Source organism: Pseudophryne corroboree, chromosome 5, assembly GCF_028390025.1.
Source record: "Pseudophryne corroboree isolate aPseCor3 chromosome 5, aPseCor3.hap2, whole genome shotgun sequence".
Classification (NCBI taxonomy): domain Eukaryota; kingdom Metazoa; phylum Chordata; class Amphibia; order Anura; family Myobatrachidae; genus Pseudophryne; species Pseudophryne corroboree.
The window spans coordinates 195,801,968-195,822,131 of NC_086448.1; the positions used below are offsets into that span (position 1 = coordinate 195,801,968).

The window sequence follows — 20,164 nt, forward strand, 5'->3', positions numbered from 1 at the left end:
GAAATGAGCTGAAAGCACGCCCCTGTCAAAGCGGCACTTCAGCTTGGTGCCGCTTATAGGGATTTTTTCAAAGGGTTTTTGCTGCCCAATGCCTTGCCCCGCCCCCCGCTTCCGGCCTTACACACTGACAGCTGGAGGCACCGAGAGCGGTGCCTCCGAAACACTTTTAAACTGCGTTTTTACAAATGTAACGATGATTAAAATAATATAAAGGCTAAAGCATATACTTATGACACAGTATATGTGTCATAAGTATCTTCTTTGTATTATTTTAATCCTCCCCTGCCTCCCCTGACTGCACATCCCTGAATTGTACTCTATGTAAAATTGCAGAGTTTAATACAATTGTTCTAATTACCAGTGTCCTTGGTGTGTGCACCTGCATCTTCTCAGGTAGCACCTCTTATTAAGTTTAGAATTAGGTTGTGCAGTCCAGCATCCCCCCCCCTCCCTTAACTATTTATGTTATCAGAAATACTATAAGAAAACATGTCTGTGATCATAATATGTAACTCTTATTTCGTCTGACTTTTTCTTTTCTAGAATTGGAAGCTTTTCTCTCTGATACCTTAAAAGCAGAAATATTATCAAAAAAGGCAAAAGAGAAGAAGGAGACCCTTATAAAGAAAATAAAGGATATTAAACTTAAGTAAGTACAAGTAGATGTTCGGATTGCTAAATAACAATATATACAATTATACACACACACATATGCAGTGTTGCTGTTTTGTTATTGTTTTGTAGTTACCGAATCAAACAGAGGCAACTCATGTCACCCAACCTAAACATTTGCATTGGCTGCAGCTCGCTGTCATGTATATGGCTTTGAAGATGCTTCCAAATATGATAATTAATTCCAATCATCCATTATCTGCATGTCGACATTATCCAGTTTCTGACATTATTCATGACACATACAGATCAGATGTGCACACATATTGATTGACCTGATGCTAATTTTATAGTCCCAGCAAAATAGCCAAATATCATTTATGTAACATTTTATACATAAAAGGTGTCTCTTGAACAAACATGTCACTTCTGACAAATGAACACTCCAATATTATCTTGAAATCTTCAGTGTTTATGCTAACAAGTTACTAACCTTAAAATTTAAGGTAACACAATACATTCCAGAAATGTAATAATCTATACATCAAATTTGGGTGGTGTAGAAATATATTTAAAGCTTTATTATCGGACTAAATGGGTACAGTATAATATGCCGGCTGACGGGATGCCGGCTGTCAGGATCCCGACAGTGGCATCCCACCAGCTGCAATACCGGCAGCGAGCGCAGCGTGTCCCTCACGGGCTCGACCGACTAAATATATCTTTATATTTCACAGTATGGCATTTATTATTCCTTATAATATGCTTCTTAAATGTAAAAAGAAAAGTATGCAGACACTACAACATAGTTACACAGCAATTAAAGATCTTGTTTCGCCAGATTTACTTCTGAGTGTTGCTTGGCTCCACTGCGACACTGGATTCCTCAGCAGTAAGAGGAGTTTCACCACTTCAGTGATACACAGAATGGCAGTTGCTCAATCAATTCATTGGTCCATCACAGGTGCATGTAAGGGAGGGGCTAATGTAGACAAGAAAAAAAAATCCCCCCAGCCCACTGTAATGACCAGCAAATGAGATTTACTTTCTACATTTTAATAGTATTCTAGAGGTCTCAGTTACATAAATTTGTAAAATTAAAACGGCATGGCGTCTCTGCTCTGGTGGTCCTACACTACATGATAACAGCACCTACTTTGGGTTATACCACTTTGACAGCTATCAGGGCTGTTGAGACATCCACAGGGCCATGTACTGAGGGTGCATGGCTAAATCCCCACCCTAAGAAAAGAAAAATACTGTAAAATACTGCAAAAGGGGACATTTGTCCCCTTCACCAGCTGGCTGTTCTCCTCCAACAGACCTAGGCCCACATATTTAGTACCTGCCCCCAATATGTGGTTTGAATTAAAGGCTAAACAAAAATCTCAATGGGGACTCCATGCAGAAAATATATGGTCAAATGCCACCAAAGAAAAGTACAAAATATTGCAGCCAAATGTAGAATGAGCCTAATATTTAATAAAATCAGTTCTCACACCTTTCATTTCTCTTTATAACAAAAAAAAGTATTTAAACATTTAAAAAGAATTTTAGAATGTTCCAATTAGTTTTCTGACCACCTACCAAAACTTTGATGATAGTAGGCTTTGGGGGAGGAACAGGAGGCAGCATCAGTCAGAAATTTTCATAGGACTGTAATTGTTCTAAAATTCGAAATTAAAATAAAGCTGTCTGGTACTGTCTAGATGAAAAATGTAATACAGGCTATAGAAGGATATGTCTATATAAAATGAATACAATTCCAAACCAAAATCAGCTGATAGGTAATCTAATTTCTCTTACGTCCTAGAGGATGCTGGGGACTCCGTAAGGACCATGGGGTATAGACGGGCTCCGCAGGAGACATGGGCACTCTAAAGACTTTAGGATAGAATGGGTGTGCACTGGCTCCTCCCTCTATGCCCCTCCTCCAGACCTCAGTTAGATCCTGTGCCCAGAGGTGACTGGATGCACTGCAGGGGAGCTCTCCTGAGTTTCTCTGAAAAAGACTTTTGTTAGGTTTTTTATTTTCAGGGAGCACTGCTGGCAACAAGCTCCCTGCATCGTGGGACTGAGGGGAGAGACACAGACCTACTTAAATGATAGGCTCTGCTTCTTAGGCTACTGGACAACATTAGCTCCAGAGGGAGTCGGAACGCAGGTCTCACCCTCGCAGTTCGTCCCGGAGCTCGCGCCGCCGTCCTCCTCACAGAGCCGGAAGATAGAAGCCGGGTGAGTATGAGAAGAAAGAAGACTTCAAAGGTGGCAGAAGACTTCATGATCTTCACTGAGGTAACGTGCAGCGGTAATGCTGCGCGCTATTGCTCCCAACACACACACACATACACACACAGAGGGCACTGTACGGGTGCAGGGCGCAGGGGGAGGTGCCCTGGGCAGCAATTATTACCTCATAAACAGCACTGGCACAGATATTAGATACTGCTGAGGCAATATAGATATATATTATAAAACCCCCGCCAGTATAAAGAAATTGAGCGGGACCGAAGCCCGCCGTCGAGGGGGTGGGGCTTGATCCTCCAGCACTAACCAGCGCAATTTTTCTCCACAGCATGCTGCAGAGAAGTTCTCCCAGACTCTCCCCTGCTGGACAATAACAGGGGACAAAAACGAGGGGGGGGGGGCACATTTATTTGGTGCAGATTGTACATATATTTATATATATAAAGCACTATTTAGGCTGGGACCGTGTTTTCAGCATATTGTGGCGCTGGGTGTGTGCTAGCTTTCTCTCTCTCTGTCTCTCCATAGGGCCTTATTGTGGGTCAGTCCCCATATTTATTTATCATTTATCCCAGTGTGTGTGGGGGTGTCAATACGTGCGTGTCGACATGTCTGAAGCGGAAGGCTCGTCTTGGGAGGTAGCGGAGCAGATGGTGGTGGTGTCTCCGTCGGCACAGCCGACACCTGATTGGGTGGACATGTGGAATGTTTTGAATGATAATGTGGCTTTATTACAGATTGAACAAAGCAGAGTCCAAAGACAAGCAGGGAATTAACCCATGGCTTTTACTGTGTCCCAGGACCCTTCAGGGTCCCATAAATGTCCCTTTACCCAGTTAGCAGACATTGATACCGACACGGATTCCGACTCCAGTGTCGACTAGGATGATGCAAGGTTGCACCCATGGGTCGCGACAGTATTCAATATAGGTTTATTGCAATAAACGTTGTTTTGCATATCACAGAGGACTCCTCTGTCCCTGACACGAGGGTCTGCATATTTGAAGAAAAATAACCTAACTCATCTCATGAGCTGACCGTGTTATTTAAAACAGCTTGGGAGACTCCTGACATTAGACTGCAGGTTCCCAAGGGTATTATTATGGCGTATCCTTTCTCCTCAAAGGACAGGTTACGGTGGGAATCCTCGCCCACGCTGAACAAGGCCCTAACGCCCTGGTCCAAGAAGGTAGCATTACCGTCCCCTGATACGGTGGCCCTATAGGATCCTGCGGATAGTAAGCAGGAATCTACCTTAAAATAAATTTTATGCGACTGCTGGAGCCCTATTTAGACCTGCAGTAGCGTCGGCATGGGTAGGTAACGCAATTACAGCTTGGGCTGGTAACTTGTCGTCTAACATTGACACCCTAGATAAAGATAGTATGGTGTTGGCCTTAGGTCACATCAATGATGCAGCACTATATATGAGAGAGGCTGCGAGAAATATTGGGTGTTTGGGTTCAAAGGCTAAGGCCATGGCAGGTTCTACTAGTAGATCCCTGCGGACCCGTCAATGGACAGGTGATGCTGACTCAGAGAGTCATATGCAAGCTTTACCTAGCAAGGGTGAAGTTTTATTTGGGGAGGATCTCGTGGACCTGGTTTTCACAGCTATCGCGGGTAAGTCGTCTTTTTTTGCATTATGCTCCCCCACAGCAAAAGGAAACACCCTAATAACAGATGCAGTCCTTGCGGTCACGTAAGTTCAGAAAGGGGCGTGGCTTTATTTCCTCGCCAAAGGTAGAGGTAGAGGGAAAAGATCACCGGCTACGGCCAGTTCACAGAAAAAGTGTCCTCCCCGACCTCTACCACACCATCAAAGAGGTGCTTCCACACCGATTTTCAAATCGGCCTTGCCAGCTACTTCCCCGGAGAGGAAAGTAGTTTTGGCGGCCATACTAAAGCTGGGTCAACAGCAGGTGTTTATCATGGTTCCCCTAGTGCAGCAGGAAAAAGGGTTTTATTCAGCCCTATTTGTGGTCCCGGAGCCGGATGGCTCGGTCAGACCAATTGTGAATCTAAAATCCCTAAACCTACATTTAAAGAGGTTCAGATTCAAGATGGAATCTCTCAAGGCAAGGTTATCCAGCCTGGAAAGGGGGGGGGGGGTTTATGGTGTCACTAGACATAAAGGATGCATACCTTCATGTCCCCATATATCCTCCTCATCGGGCGTACCTAAGGTTCGCTGTACAGGATTGACATTACCAGTTTCAGACGTTGCCGTTGGGGCTTTCTACGGGCCCGAGAATTTCACCAAGGTAATGGCGGAAATAATGGTACTCCTGCACAAACAAGGGGTCACAAGTATCGCATACTTGGACGATCTCCTGATAAAAGCGAGTTCAGGGGAACAGTTATTAAAGACAGTGTCTCTCTCCCTGAGAATACTACAACAGCACAGCTGGATTCTAAATTTACCAAGGTAGCAGTGGGTTCCGACAACTCGGTTGTATTTTTTTGGGCATGATTCTGGATACAGAAAAACAGAGGGGTTTTTCTCCCGGTAGAAAAGAGCCCAGGAACCCCAGAACATGATCAAAGACCTGTTAAAGCCTATAAGAGTGTCAGTCCATCAATGCACTCAAGTACTGGGAAAAATGGTGGCGACCTACGTGGCCATCCCCTTTGGCAGGTTTCATGCGAGGACTTTTCAGTGGGACCTTCTGGGCAAGTGGTCCGGGTCCCATCTTTAAATACATCAGAAAATAACACTGTCCCCCAGGGCCAGGGTGTCTCTCGTGTGGTGGCTGCAGAGTGCTCACCTTCTAGAGGGTCGCAGGTTCGGCATTCACGACTGGGTTCTGGTGACCATGGACGCGAGCCTCCGAGGATGAGGAGCAGTCACACAAGGAAGGAATTTAATACTTGCATTGGTTAATTGGTTAACATTATCTTTAACATTTACACAGTTGCTAAGTGTTTGTGTGTTACACCTTAGTGCGTCATTCTCCGCAACCAATTTCTCTCCTGATATGTATGGTGGCGGTGGGGCCGTGGCTATCAGTTTTCTGATTGAGCCAGATCCCGCCGCCTGAGCCAATCCTCTCTGTATGTCACCCTCCTGTTGCCACAACTGCAAATAATCATAATGCTTGATTCGTCTCTTTGCTGATTTAATGAGACATATCCTTCTCCTTAAATTCGTTAACACTTCTGTGCTGAAGCTACCTACTCTTGGGAATTTCTCCCCGTCATGTACCGTCATTCTCTCCCATTCATCACATAAAACCTCTGTGTGTGAACCGTATTTTTCACACATCACGTATCTTGCCGACCCGACTGGTCGGTTCACTGAATCAACCCGAACCGAGGTTGATCGCCCCCTACCTGAACAAGTGGCCCCCATAGTTCGAAGGTGTTGCTTTATTCAGCCAACCCTTACGCAAACCAAAATGTTCAAAATAGGCTGACGGTGGCGGTTTACCGAGTACCCCACTCACTCGCCCACGCCGACCAATACGACCTGATCACACCGATATGGTGCTGGCGTACTCGACCCAGGGCCCCTGCGACCTGAACCTCTATTTACTGGAACCTGTGAGGGTGATCCGAAGAACACTTACTCTTTCCAGTAACTATTGGTTGTTGGATAGTTCCTGAGTGAGCAGCGAACCTCCCTTAAAATAAAAAAAATTACACAAATCACGTTAGAATGTACAAATAGCGTTTATGACCTTCGTACACAAATAGTACCGGTCAGGTTTACTAATGCACACAATTACGTGCGGTACAATCGTTCAGCACATAAGCAACTAATCTTATGTACGGAGCGACCAGTGGAATCGAAAATTGCGGCTGTGAATTCCTTCAGCCAGAGCTTGTATGGCCTATATGGGTGTTGCACCAACCCTTTCTTGGTGTTGTGCCTGTGGACTGTATAGTGGACTTCCTTGTCTGCTGTACCTGAACCTGCTGGTCTGCTATGACCTCCTGGTCTGTTACAGTATGACCTCCTGGTCTGCTATACTCTAATGCTCAAATTGTATGTTTTAACCAGGGATGCCTCCCTAGCCACCATGTACGTCACTTACACCCATGTACCTCACGAGAACTCGACTTTTCTTGTGGTTCAACCTGGAAAATTGTATACAACACACTCACTCACCACATGTACACTTTTGTTTCTATTTCTATTTCTGCGCAGAAATTTCTCTTTAGACCAGATGTGTTACAAATTAGGAGAAGGATCTGTTAATTTAAATTTGGAATGTAAAAAAAAATAGATTTGCGCGATGTATCGCCTGGCGTTATTTACCGCGTGGCGCTACTTATCGCGTTGAGAGGAGAGAAAAAAAACTTGTGATTTGAGTTACGTGGGCGTACCCGTACGCTCCGTTGCGTAATATACGCTGCGTGCGTCGGCCCTTGGATTGCGTACGCAAGTCTCAGTCTTTTGTTAGAGACACGTGTACGCAAAGCAAAGATCCACCGTAACACAATTTATAAGTTTATCAATGTAGATGATCCTTTATCATCTACCGCGCACCACACTGACTTCGCCTTGTCTCTCAGGCACAGCTGTGTGTTTGTCTATACTTTAACTATATTACCTTTACTCTTAAACTATGAAATAGTGACAAATCTCTCTAAGCACGTTTATCAACTATAGAACTGGCAAACAGGAGTGTGACATACGAAAATACACCAATGAAAAGGAAATGCAGATATATATGTGTGCGTGCGTGTGTACGCAAGACAGAAAAATAAACAGTTTTAAAAAGACACTATTGTTTTGTTCTTACCTCCGGTTCCCGGATTCCTTCAGCACCCTTTACTAAGAGAAGCAGACGCTTATCCAAACAGCACTACGAGGAATATGATCTCCCGCCCTTTGCTGCTGGATAATGTCTGCTGAAATTACCTAGTGCAGATATGTGAAGGACAGGACGAGCCCGCAATTGATAAAGCTAAATATTTATCGTATATAATACCCTTTATGAGGTCTAAGAACACTGTACGCTAACTATGTATGAAGTACCGTAAGGGTACGCACGTTGCGTAACAATCGCTTAGCCGTGGTCGAGACGCTCAAGCGTTACGTTCGCTCACGGCCAAGAGATCACTGGCAGGCACGCTATTGGCTGCCGACTACCGTAATGATTCGCTATAGCGATGCGATCGCTCGAGACCACGTGGAGATCACCAGCGGCGCATACGCTCACAATGTTAAACCTTTATATCTAAACCATAAACAGTGTATTATGCAGTAAACCCTTTGTGTAGTGATATGGTGTAAATGCAACACAGTATAACCTTACTAGCTTAAAAGCAGTTTGAGCGTCACCGACGCTCTGAGAATACTTAACTCTATAAGAAATACACAGATACCTGGGCTTAGGGTCCAACGCCTAATATATATATTTTGAATGATATACTTGCAAAAGAATGAATACAAATACAAATCATACACTACAATATAACATAGACTAACTAACCAGGTAACTACACAGTAAATACAATACAATTAAGTTTAAGAGAAAAATGAGAGAAAGAGAAGAGAGAGAAAGATATGGCCCATAATAACAAGAGAGAAACAGTATGATTACGGAGAAAAACTTACGCACAAAGGAAACGATCGCATGCGCCTCTGGACATCCAGCTCCCGATTTTCAGCAATGATAACCGTTGAAGAGTGAGAGCTGGATGTGATCGGCCTTTCTATTTATGCCCCACACACAATGCAATTCAATGGTCCCTACAATCTCATTGTTCATTGGACACAGGAATTCCTCCTCGCATTATAACAAAAGGTCATAGGTTGATTCATATAGGTGGGCTGTGACTATTTCCAACAGCTCAGGTGGGAGGGAAACTGGGTTTCCCGCCGCATGGGTAATAAAGTGCAAATAAAGTAAATGTTCATAAACTTCTTATGTCCATAACTATTCGCACGAGCGATTGATCTGCTTCAAACCAACACCGGAATATTTCTAATTAAATATTCTTCCGATGGATACTAAACACCACTGTATTACTCCTGTCTGACCCTTCGTATCAAACAAAGAGGGATTTCTCTGTTCATGAACATTCTATATTAACCAAACTTTCAGAATCTATCAAAGGGACCATGATCTAAAAAATACATTATATAGTGAAAATATGTAATGATTGAGTCGCACGCTACGATCACATAAACTCTACCGTAAATACGCATACCGTGCGCCTGCGGGTGCCCGCGACTGTGAGTATGCGCACGTACGGGAGAGCGTACGCATGCGCAGCACGGACCTGTGTGAGGTGCAAATATGGTAGTGTGCATAGAGATATTTTTCTGACTTTGACACCCCAAGAGAGGGAGCCAGTGTTAACTGCAATTCGTAAATTGTATCTTCAACAGGTGGTGGTCAAGGGTCCCCTCCGTCAACAAGAGGGTGTTATTATTCGACCATGTTATAATCCCGAAACCAGACGGTTCGGTTAGACCCATATTGAATTAAAATCCCTGAACATATACCTGAAAAGGTTCAGGTTCAAGATGGAATCGCTAAGAGAGGTCATTGCATGCCTGAAATGAATTGGGACATAAGGGATGCATACCTTCGTGTCCCCATTTATCCACCTCATCAGGCGTACCTCAGAATTGCGGTACGGGATTGTCATTACCAATTTCACCAAGGTAATGGCGGATATGATGGTGCTCCTGCGGAAGCAAGGTGTCACTATTATCACATACTTGGATGATCTCCTCATAAAAGCGAGATCAAGAGAGCAGTTGCTGGACAGCGTATCACCTTCTCTGGAAGTGAAACGGCAACACGACTGGATTCTATATATTCCAAAGTCGTAGTTGGTTCCTACAGCTCATCTGCCTCGCCTAGGCATGATCCTAGACACAGACCAGAAGAGGGTTTATCTCCCGATAGAGAGAGCTCAGGAGCTCATGACACTGGTCAGGAATCCATTGAAAACCAAAACAGGTGTCAGTGCATCACTGCACTCGAGTCCTGGGAAGGATGATGGCATCATACGAGGCCATCCCCTTCGGCTGGTTCCATGCAAGGACAATGGAACTTACTGGACAAGTGGTCCGGATCACATCTTCAGATGCATCGGTTAATCACCCTATCCCCCAGGGCCAGGGTGTCTCTCCTGTGGTGGCTGCGGAGTGCTCACCTTCTCGAGGGCCGCAGATTCGGCATTCAGGACTGGGTCCTGGTGACCACGGATGCAAGCCTCCGAGGGTGGGGGGCAGTTACACAGGGAAGAAAATTTCAAGGTTTGTGGTCAAGCCAACAGACTTGCCTTCACATCAATATCCTGGAACTAAAGGCCATATACAACGCCCTAAGTCAAGCGGAGTTCCTGCTTCGCGACCAACCGGTTCTGATCCAGTCAGACCGCAGGGGCTCATGTAAACCGCCAGGGCGGCACAAGGAGCAGGGTGGCGAGGGTAGAAGCCACCAGAATTCTTCGCTGGGCGGAGAATTAAGTAAGCGCACTGTCAGCAGTGTTCATTCCGGGTGTGGACACGACCTCCACCCGGGAAAGTGGTGACTTCATCAGGAAGTCTTCACGCAGTTTTGCAAATTGATGGAAACTGGCTCAGGTGGACTACATGGCGTTCCACCTCAATAAAAAGATAAAAAAGGTTTTACGCTGGGTCAAGGGACTCTCAGGCGATAGCTGTGGTCGCACTAGTAACACCGTGGGTGTTCCAGTCGGTCTATATATTCCCTCCTCTTCCTCTCAGACCCAAGGGCTGAGAATTGTAATAAACGGAGGAGTGTGAACAATATTCTTTGCTCCGGATTGGCCAAGAAGGACTCGGTACCCGGAACTGCAAGAAATGCTCTCAGAGGACCCATGGCCTCTGCCTCTCAGTCAGGACATGTTGCAACAGGGACCCTGTCTGATCCAAGACTTACCGCGGCTGCGTTGGACTGCATGGTGGTTGAACGCCGGATCCTAACGGAAAAGGGCATTCCGGATGCAGTTATTCCTACGCTGATAAAGGCTAGGAAAGACGTGACAGCAAGACTTTTTCACTGTATATGGCGAAAATAGGTTGCTTGGTGTGTGGCCGGGAAGGCCCTACAGAGGAATTCCAGGGGGGTCGATTCCTGCACTTCCTACAGTCAGGAGTGACTATGGGCCTAAAATTAGGATCCATAAAGGCCAAGATTTCGGCCCTATCCCTTTTTCTCTCAAAAAGAACTGGCTTCACTGCTTGAAGTTCGGACGTTGTTACAGGGGTGCTGCATATTCAGCCCCTTTTGTGCCTCCAGTGGCACCTTGGGATCTTAACGTGTGTTGGATTCCTAAAATCCCACTGGTGTGAGCCACTTAAGACCGTGGAGCTAAAATATCTCACGTGGAAAGTGGTCATGCTTTTGGCCTTAGCTTGGACTAGGTGTGTGTCAGAATTGGCGGCTTTGTCATGTAAAAGCCCATATCTGATCTTCCATATGGAAAGGGCAGAATGGAGGACTCGTCCCCAATTTCTCCCTAAGGTGGTATCATCGTTTCATTTGAACCAACCTATTGTGGTGCCTGCGGCTACTAGGGACTTGGAGGATTCCAAGTTGCTGGACGTAGTCCGGGCCCTGAAACTTTATGTTTCCAGGACGGCTAGAGTCAGAAAAACTGACTCGCTACTTATCCTGCATGCACCCAACAAGCTGGGTGCTCCTACTTCAAAGCAGACTATTGCTCGCTGGATCTGTAGCACCATTCAGCTTGTGGCTGGACTGCCGCATCCTAAATCAGTAAAAGCCCATTCCATAAGGAAGGTGGGCTCTTCTTGGGCGGCTGCCCGAGGGGTCTCGGCTTTACAACTTTGCCGAGCTGCTACTTGGTCAGGTTCAAACACTTTTGCAAAATTCTACAAGTTTGATACCCTGGCTGAGGAGGACCTTGAGTTTGCTCATTCGGTGCTGCAGAGTCATCCGCACTCTCCCGCCCGTTTAGGAGCTTTGGTATAATCCCCATGGTCCTTACAGAGTACCCAGCATCCACTAGGACGTCAGAGAAAATAAGAATTTACTGACCGGTAATTCTATTTCTCGTAGTCCGTAGTGGATGCTGGGAGCCCGTCCCAAGTGCGGACTCTCTGCAATACATGTATATAGTTATTGCTTAACTAAAGGGTTATTGTATGAGCCATCTGTTGAGAGAGGCTCAGTTATTGTTCATACTGTTAACTGGGTATAGTTATCACGAGTTGTACAGTGTGATTGGTGTGGCTGGTATGAGTCTTACCCTGGATTCCAAATCCTTTCCTAGTAATGTCAGCTCTTCCGGGCACAGTTTCCCTAACTGAGGTCTGGAGGAGGGGCATAGAGGGAGGAGCCAGTGCACACCAGATATAGTACCTAATCTTTCTTTTAAGAGTGCCCAGTCTCCTGCGGAGCCCGTCTATACCCCATGGTCCTTACGGAGTACCCAGCATCCACTACGGACTACGAGCAATAGAATTACCGATGAGTAAATTCTTATTTTTGAAGCCATGCCCCTGCAACGCTCGTTGCTGCCCGCCCCGCTAACGCCTTTGCCTTATTGACAGAGGTGATCGCATTTTCTTTAGGGCACCGCAGAAAATGTGGGCCCATGCGCAGGACGGGCCCTGTGCATGTGCCCACATGCTCTTAGACGATTTTGCGATTGGATTGCGTATTGCGATCCAATCTGAATCAGGCCCTACATCCTTATAGAGGTTTTATTACATTTCTAATCTAGACAGCATTAAACTTCTTTGTTTTTATATCTACAGTACCTATTTGGACATTTGGGAAAACTTCTTTCGGTCTTTGGCTGCAGTATAGATAACGTTTTATGGAGACACATACCCTCTCTCTGTGCTACTAAAATTTGGAAGCCATTGGGGGTAATTCCAAGTTGATCGCAGCAGGAAACTTTTTAGCAGTTGGGCAAAACCATGTGCGCTGCAGGGGGGGCAGATATAACATTTGCAGAGAGTGTTAGATTTGGGTGGGTTATTTTGTTTCTGTGCAGGGTAAATACTGGCTGCTTTATTTTTACGCTGCAATTTAGATTGCAGATTGAACTCACCACACCCAAATCTAACTCTCTCTGCACGTTATATCTGCCTCCCCTGCAGTGCACATGGGCCCTCATTCCGAGTTGATCGGTCGCAAGGCGAATTTAGCAGAGTTACACACGCTAAGCCGCCGCCTACTGGGAGTGAATCTTAGCTTCTTAAAATTGCGACCGATGTATTCGCAATATTACGATTACTAACTACTTAGCAGTTTCAGAGTAGCTCCAGACTTACTCTGCCTGTGCGATCAGTTCAGTGCTTGTCGTTCCTGGTTGACGTCACAAACACACCCAGCGTTCGCCCAGGCACTCCCACCGTTTCTCCGGCCACTCCTGCGTTTTTTCCGGAAACGGTAGCGTTTTCAGCCACACGCCCCTGAAACGCCGTGTTTCCGCCCAGTAACACCCATTTCCTGTCAATCACATTACGATCGCCGGAGCGAAGAAAAAGCCGTGAGTAAAAATACTTTCTTCATAGTAAAGTTACTTGGCGCAGTCGCAGTGCGAACATTGCGCATGCGTACTAAGCGGATTTTCACTGCGATGCGATGAAAAATACCGAGCGAACAACTCGGAATGAGGGCCATGGTTTTGCCCAACTGCTAAAAAATTTCCTGCTGCGATCAACTTGGAATTACCCCCATTGTGCGTTAGAGCTCTGCTCACAGTAATCCTCTTTCTTACGGGCTCGTTCTACAGTAGTTGACAGTTTCAGTGATCTTCAACATCTGAATAAAATACTGTGAAATGCTGCAATCTTTGGGTTCATTCCTAAATGGTGCTGTTTACAAGGGAGCTATAATAAATGTGTGAAATACAGTATGTGCTACCAGCTATCCATATAGGCATACCTGCCAGCATTCTAGACTGGAAATTTGTGAAATATAGACAGAATTCTGTATTTAAGAAAACCACACCCAGCACAAGCCCATTTTAAAAAAGGCTTTCCCCTTTCAGGAAAAGAAATCTGTATAATAAATCTCATGGTAGACAACACTGTTATATATACACTGTGCACGTGATGTGGGAAGGCAATGTGTGTAAAACACTGTAAAACCTTTCATCTGAACATGAAATTAAGTTTTTGGCCCTCAAATGATTAGCAAACACAAGTGGTGGAATTCAATTCTAAGTGATGTGCACGAATGTATGCTCTTTTCTCCTCACACCGCATAGAAGACGTACAGGAAAGCAAGTAAAGATTTCCTATCATATAAAACAGTAATGCACACAATGTTTTAAATTGATTTCCCCACAATGACTACATACTAGGGACGTGCGGTGAGATAAATGGCTCAGGAGGCACTGGATAGTACCAGAGCAATTATTACATACAACATATGAGCTTATGTGGGCATTATACACAGGTGCAGCTGTATATACTACCGGAAATTTGGAGAGTTTTGATCAGAGATGTGCGGAAAAGGTAGGTACTGGAGGCACTGCCTCACCTGTCATAGAATTTTTACTCCAGAGTTTTGACTAAAAAAATTATTAGAATAATACAAAGAAGATATTTTTAATATATTCTTTGTATTTCTCTAACGTCCTAGTGGATGCTGGGAACTCCGTAAGGACCATGGGGAATAGCAGGCTCCGAAGGAGGCTGGGCACTCTAGAAAGATCTTAGACTACCTGGTGTGCACTGGCTCCTCCCACTATGACCCTCCTCCAAGCCTAAGTTAGATTTCGTGCCCGGCCGAGGTTGGATGCACACTAGGGGCTCTCCTGAGCTCTTAGAAAGTTATAGTCTTAGAATTTGTTATTTTCAGTGAGACCTGCTGGCAACAGGCTCACTGCAGCGAGGGACTAAGGGGAGAAGAAGCGAACTCGCCTGCTTGCAGCCGGATTGGGCTTCTTAGGCTACTGGACACCATTAGCTCCAGAGGGATCGACCGCAGGCCCAGCCTTGATGTTCGGTCCCGGAGCTGCGCCGCCGTCCCCCTTACAGAGCCAGAAGCAAGAAGATGGTCCGGAAAATCGGCGGCATGAAGACTCTGTCTTCACCAAGGTAGCGCACAGCACTGCAGCTGTGCGCCATTGCTCCTCTCACACACTTCACACTCCGGTCACTGAGGGTGCAGGGCGCTGGGGGGGGCGCCCTGAGGCAGCAATAAAAACACCTTGGCTGGCTAAAATACCTCAATATATGGCCCCAGGGGCTATATATGAGGTAAATACCCCTGCCAGAATTCCATAAAAAACGGGAGAATAGGCCACGAAAAAGGGGCGGAGCCTATCTCCTCAGCACACTGGCGCCATTTTTCCATCACAGCTCGGCTGGAGAGAAGCTCCCTGGCACTTCCCTGCAATTCTACAGTACAGTAAGAGGGAAAAGAGAGGGGGGCATTAAAATTGGCACTGTATACAGTATAAAAGCTATTAGGGACATAACTCAGTTAGTCCCTGTATATATATAGCGCTCTGGTGTGTGCTGGCATACTCTTACTCTGTCCCCCCAAAGGGCTTTTGTGGGTCCTGTCCTCGTTTAGAGCATTCCCTGTGTGTCTGCGGTGTGTCGGTACGGCTGTGTCGACATGTTGAATGAGGAGGCTTATATGGTGACAGAACAGAGGCCGATATATGTGATGTCGCCCCCTGTGGGGCCGACACCAGAGTGGATGGATAGGTGAAAGGTATTAACCGACAGTGTCAACTCCTTACATAAAAGGGTGGATGACGTAACAGCTGTGGGACAGCCGGCTTCGCAGCCCGCGCCTGCCCAGGCGTCTCAAAGGCCATCAGGGGCTCAAAAACGCCCGCTCTCTCAGATGGCAGACACAGATGTCGACACGGAGTCTGACTCCAGTGTCGACAAGGTGGAGACATATACACAATCCACTAGGAACATCCGTGACGTGATCCCGGCAATAAAAAATGTGTTATACATTTCTGACTTTAACCCAAGCACCTCTAAAAATGGGTTTTAGGTTTGGGGAGAAAAAACAGGCAGTGTTTTGTTCCCCCATCAGATGAATAAATGAAGTGTGTGAAAGCGTGGGTTCCCCCGTTAAGAAACTGGTAATTTATAAAAAGTTACTGATGGCGTACCCTTTCCCGCCAGGTGGATAAGTTACGCTGGGAGATATCCCCTAGGGTGGATAAGGCGCTCACACGTTTGTCAAAAAAGGTGGCACTGCCGTCTTAGGATACGGCCACTTTAATAGGTACCTGTTGATAAAAAACAGGAGGCTATCCTGAAGTCTGTATTTACACACTCAGGTACTAGACTGAGACCTGCAGATAGTGCTGCTGCAGCGTGGTCGGTGACCCTGTCAAACAGGGATACTAGTTGGCAAACATAAAAACATATTAAAGACGTCGTCTTATATATGGGGGATGCACAGAGGGATATTTTGCCGGCTGGCATCCAAAATAAATGTAATGTCCATTCTGTCAGGAGGGTATTAGAGACCTGTCACCGGACAGGTGATGCTGACTTAAAAAGCGCATAGAGAGCCTTATAAGGGTGAGGAATTATTTGGGGATGGTCTCTGGGACCTCGTATCCACAGCAACTGCTGGGAAGAAATAATTTTACCTCAGGTTTCCTCACAGACAAAGGTACAGTCCTTTCGGCTTCAGAAAAGCAAGCGGGTCAAATGGCGCCTCCTTTCTGTACAGAGACAAGGGTAGAGGGAAAAAAGCTGCACCAGTCAGCCTGTTCCCAGAATCAAGATTCTTCCCCCGCCTCCTGTGAGGCCACACCATGACGCGGGTGCTCCACAGGTGTAGCCAGGTACGGTGGGGGGCCGTCTCAAAAAATTTCAGCAATTAGTGGGCTCGCTCACAGTTGGATCCCTGTTTCTTTCAAGTAGTATTTCAGGGGTACAAGCTGGAATTCGAGATGTCTCCCCCCAGCCGTTTCCTAAAATATGCCTTGCTGACAACTCCCTCAGGCAGGGAGGCTGTGCTAGAGGCAATTAATAAGCGGTATTCCCAGCAGGTAATACTCAAGGTGCCCCTACTTCAACAAGGACGGGATTACTATTCCACACGGGTTGGGGTACCGAAACCGCATGGTTCGGTGTGACCCATTTTATATTTAAAATCCTTGAACACAAAAATTCAAGTTCAAGATGGAATCGCTCAGGGCGGTTATTCCAAGCCTGGACGAGGGGGATTACATGGTATCCTGGGACATCAAGGATGCTTACCTGCATGTCCCCATTTACCATCCTCGCCAGGAGTACCTCAGATTTGTGGTACAGGATTACCATTACCAAGTCCAGACACTGCCGTTTGGACTGTACATGGCACCGAGGGTGTTTTATCAAGGTAATGGCCGAAATGTTGATACTCCTTCAAAAAAAGGGAGTTGTAATTATCCCGTACTTGGACAATCTCGTTATAAGGGCGAGGTCCAAGGAGCAGTTGGTAGTCGGGGTAGCACTATTTTGGAAAGTGCTACAACAGCATGGTTGGATTCTAAACAGTCCAAAGTCACAGCTGGTTCCTATGACACGTCTACTGTTTCTGGGGATGGTTCTGGACATAAACCAGAAATAGTGTTTCTCCCGGAGGAGAAAGCCAAGGAGTTGTCATCTCTAGTCAGAGACCTCCTGAAGCCAAAATAGGTAGCGGTGCATCATTGCACGCGAGTCCTGGGAAAAATGGTAGCTTCCTACGAAGCAATCCCATTAGGCAGGTTCCATACAAGAACTTTTCAGAGGGACCTGTTGGGCAAGTGGTCCGGATCGCATCTTCCGATGCATAGGCTGATAACCCTGTCTCCAAGGACCAGGGTATCTCTACTGTGGTGGCTGCAGAGTGCCCATCTTCAAGAGGGCCGCAGGTTCGGCATACAGGACTAGGTCCTAGTGACCATGGATTCCAGCCTTTGAGGCTGGGAGGCAGTCACACAGGGAAGAAATTTCCAGGGACTTTGGTCAAGTCAGGTTATTTCCCTACACATAAATATTCTGGACCTGAGGGCCATTTACAATGCCCTGAGGCCGGCAAGGCCTCTGCTTCAAAACCAGCCGGTACTGATCCAATCAGACAACATCACGGCAGTCGCCCATGTAAACCAACAGGGCGGCACAAGAAGCAGGATGGCGATGGCAGAAGCCACAAGGATTCTCCGATAGGCGGAAAATCATGTGTTAGCACTGTCAGCAGTGTTCATTCCCGGAGTGGACAACTGGGAAGCAGATCTTCTCAACAGACACGACCTCCACCCGGGAGAATGGGGACTTCCTCCAGAAGTCTTCCAATAGGATTGTACACCATTGGGAAAGGCCACAGGTGGACATGATGGCGTCCCGCCTCAACAAAAAGCTATAAAAGATATTGCACCGGGTCAAGGGACCCTCAGGCGATAGCTATGGACGCTCTGGTAACACCGTGGGTGTACCAGTCGGTTTATGTGTTCTCCCCTCTGCCTCTCATACCAAAGGTACTGAGAATAATAAGAAGGCGAGGAGTAAGAACGATACTCGTGGATGGCCAAGAAGAGCTTGGTACCCAGAACTTCAAGAATTTATATCAGAGGACCCATGGCCTCTGCCACTCAGACAGGACCTGCGGCAGCAGGGGCCCTGTCTGTTCCAAGACTTACCGCGGCTGCGTTTGTCGGCATGGCGGTTGAACGCCGGATCCTGAAGGAAAAGGGCATTCCGGAGGAAGTCATTCCTACGCTTACTAAAGCCAGGAAAGAGGTTACAGCAACTCATTATCACCGCATATGGCGAAAATATGTTGCATGGTGTGAGGCCGAAAGGGCCCCAACAGAGGAATTTCAACTAGGTCGATTTCTGCATTTCCTGCAAGCAGGAGTGACTATGGGCCTTAAATTGGGTTCCATTAAGGTACAGATCTCGGCTCTGTCGATTTTCTTTCAAAAAGAACTAGCTTCAGTACCTGAAGTTCAGACATTTATAAAAGGAGTGCTGCAGAGTCAGCCCCCGTTTGTGCCTCCTGTGGCACCTTGGGATCTCAACGTGGTGTTGAGTTTCTTAAAATCACATTGGTTTGAACCACTAAAAACCGTGGATCTGAAATATCTCACGTGGAAGGTGGTTATGTTATTGGCCTTGGCTTCTGCCAGGCGAGTATCAAAGTTGGCGGCTTTGTCTTGTAAAAGCCCTTATTTGATTTTCCATATGGATAGGGCAGAATTGAGGACTCGTCCCCAGTTTCTCCCAAAGGTGGTGTCAGCGTTTCACCTGAACCAGCCTATTGTGGTGCCTAGGCTACTAGGGACTTGGAGGACTCCAAGTTGCTAGACGTTGTCAGGGCACTGAAAATATATGTTTCCAGAACGGCTAGAGTCAGAAAATCTGACTCGCTGTTTATCCTATATGCACCTAACAAGCTGGGTGCTCCTGCTTCTAAGCAGACTATTGCTCGTTGGATTTGTAGTACAATTCAGCTTGCACATACTGTGGCAGGCCTGCCACAGCCAAAAATCTGTCAATGCCCATTCCACAAGGAAGGTGGGCTCATCTTGGGCGGCTGCCCGAGAGGTCTCGGCTTTACAACTTTGCCGAGCAGCTACTTGGTCAGGGGCAAACACGTTTGCAAAATTCTACAAATTTGATACCCTGGCTGAGGAGGACCTGGAGTTCTCTCATTCAGTGCTGCAGAGTCATCCGCACTCTCCCGCCCGTTTGGGAGCTTTGGTATAATCCCCATGGTCCTTACGGAGTTCCCAGCATCCACTAGGACGTTAGAGAAAATAAGAATTTACTCACCGGTAATTCTATTTCTCGTAGTCCGTAGTGGATGCTGGGCGCCCATCCCAAGTGCGGTTTATCTGCAATACTTGTACATAGTTATTGTTAACTAAATCGGGTTATTGTTGAGCCATCTGTTGAGAGGCTCTATTGTTTCATACTGTTAACTGTGTTTCATATCACGAGTTGTACGGTGTGATTGGTGTGGCTGGTATGAGTCTTACCCGGGATTCAAAATCCTTCCTTATTGTGTACGCTCGTCCGGGCACAGTACCTAACTGAGGCTTGGAGGAGGGTCATAGTGGGAGGAGCCAGTGCACACCAGGTAGTCTAAGATCTTTCTAGAGTGCCCAGCCTCCTTCGGAGCCCGCTATTCCCCATGGTCCTTACGGAGTTCCCAGCATCCACTACGGACTACGAGAAATAGAATTACCGGTGAGTAAATTCTTATTTTTTCACATACTTTATAGAGTCAAAACTCTGGCTTTTACTGGAGTAGGACAGGAAAGGCTCTGCCTCACATCACCGCACGTCACTGCTACACACATGTTCCCAGAAATGTTTTTATGGTTCCCCTATTCTGAGATATATATAGCCAGAGCCGGATTAAGGGGGGGGCTCCGGGGT

At 46.4% G+C, this 20,164-nt stretch overlaps 1 protein-coding gene across 1 annotated transcript in view; it reads left to right on the forward strand.

The window, feature by feature from the left end:
- SKAP2 (src kinase associated phosphoprotein 2) overlaps window positions 1–20,164 on the forward strand; it is a 678,462-nt gene that overhangs the window by 80,528 nt on the left and 577,770 nt on the right. The window contains exon 2 of the mRNA XM_063921995.1: window positions 544–649. Coding sequence (XP_063778065.1) covers window positions 544–649 — 106 coding nt within the window. The remainder of the gene's footprint in view (window positions 1–543; window positions 650–20,164) is intronic.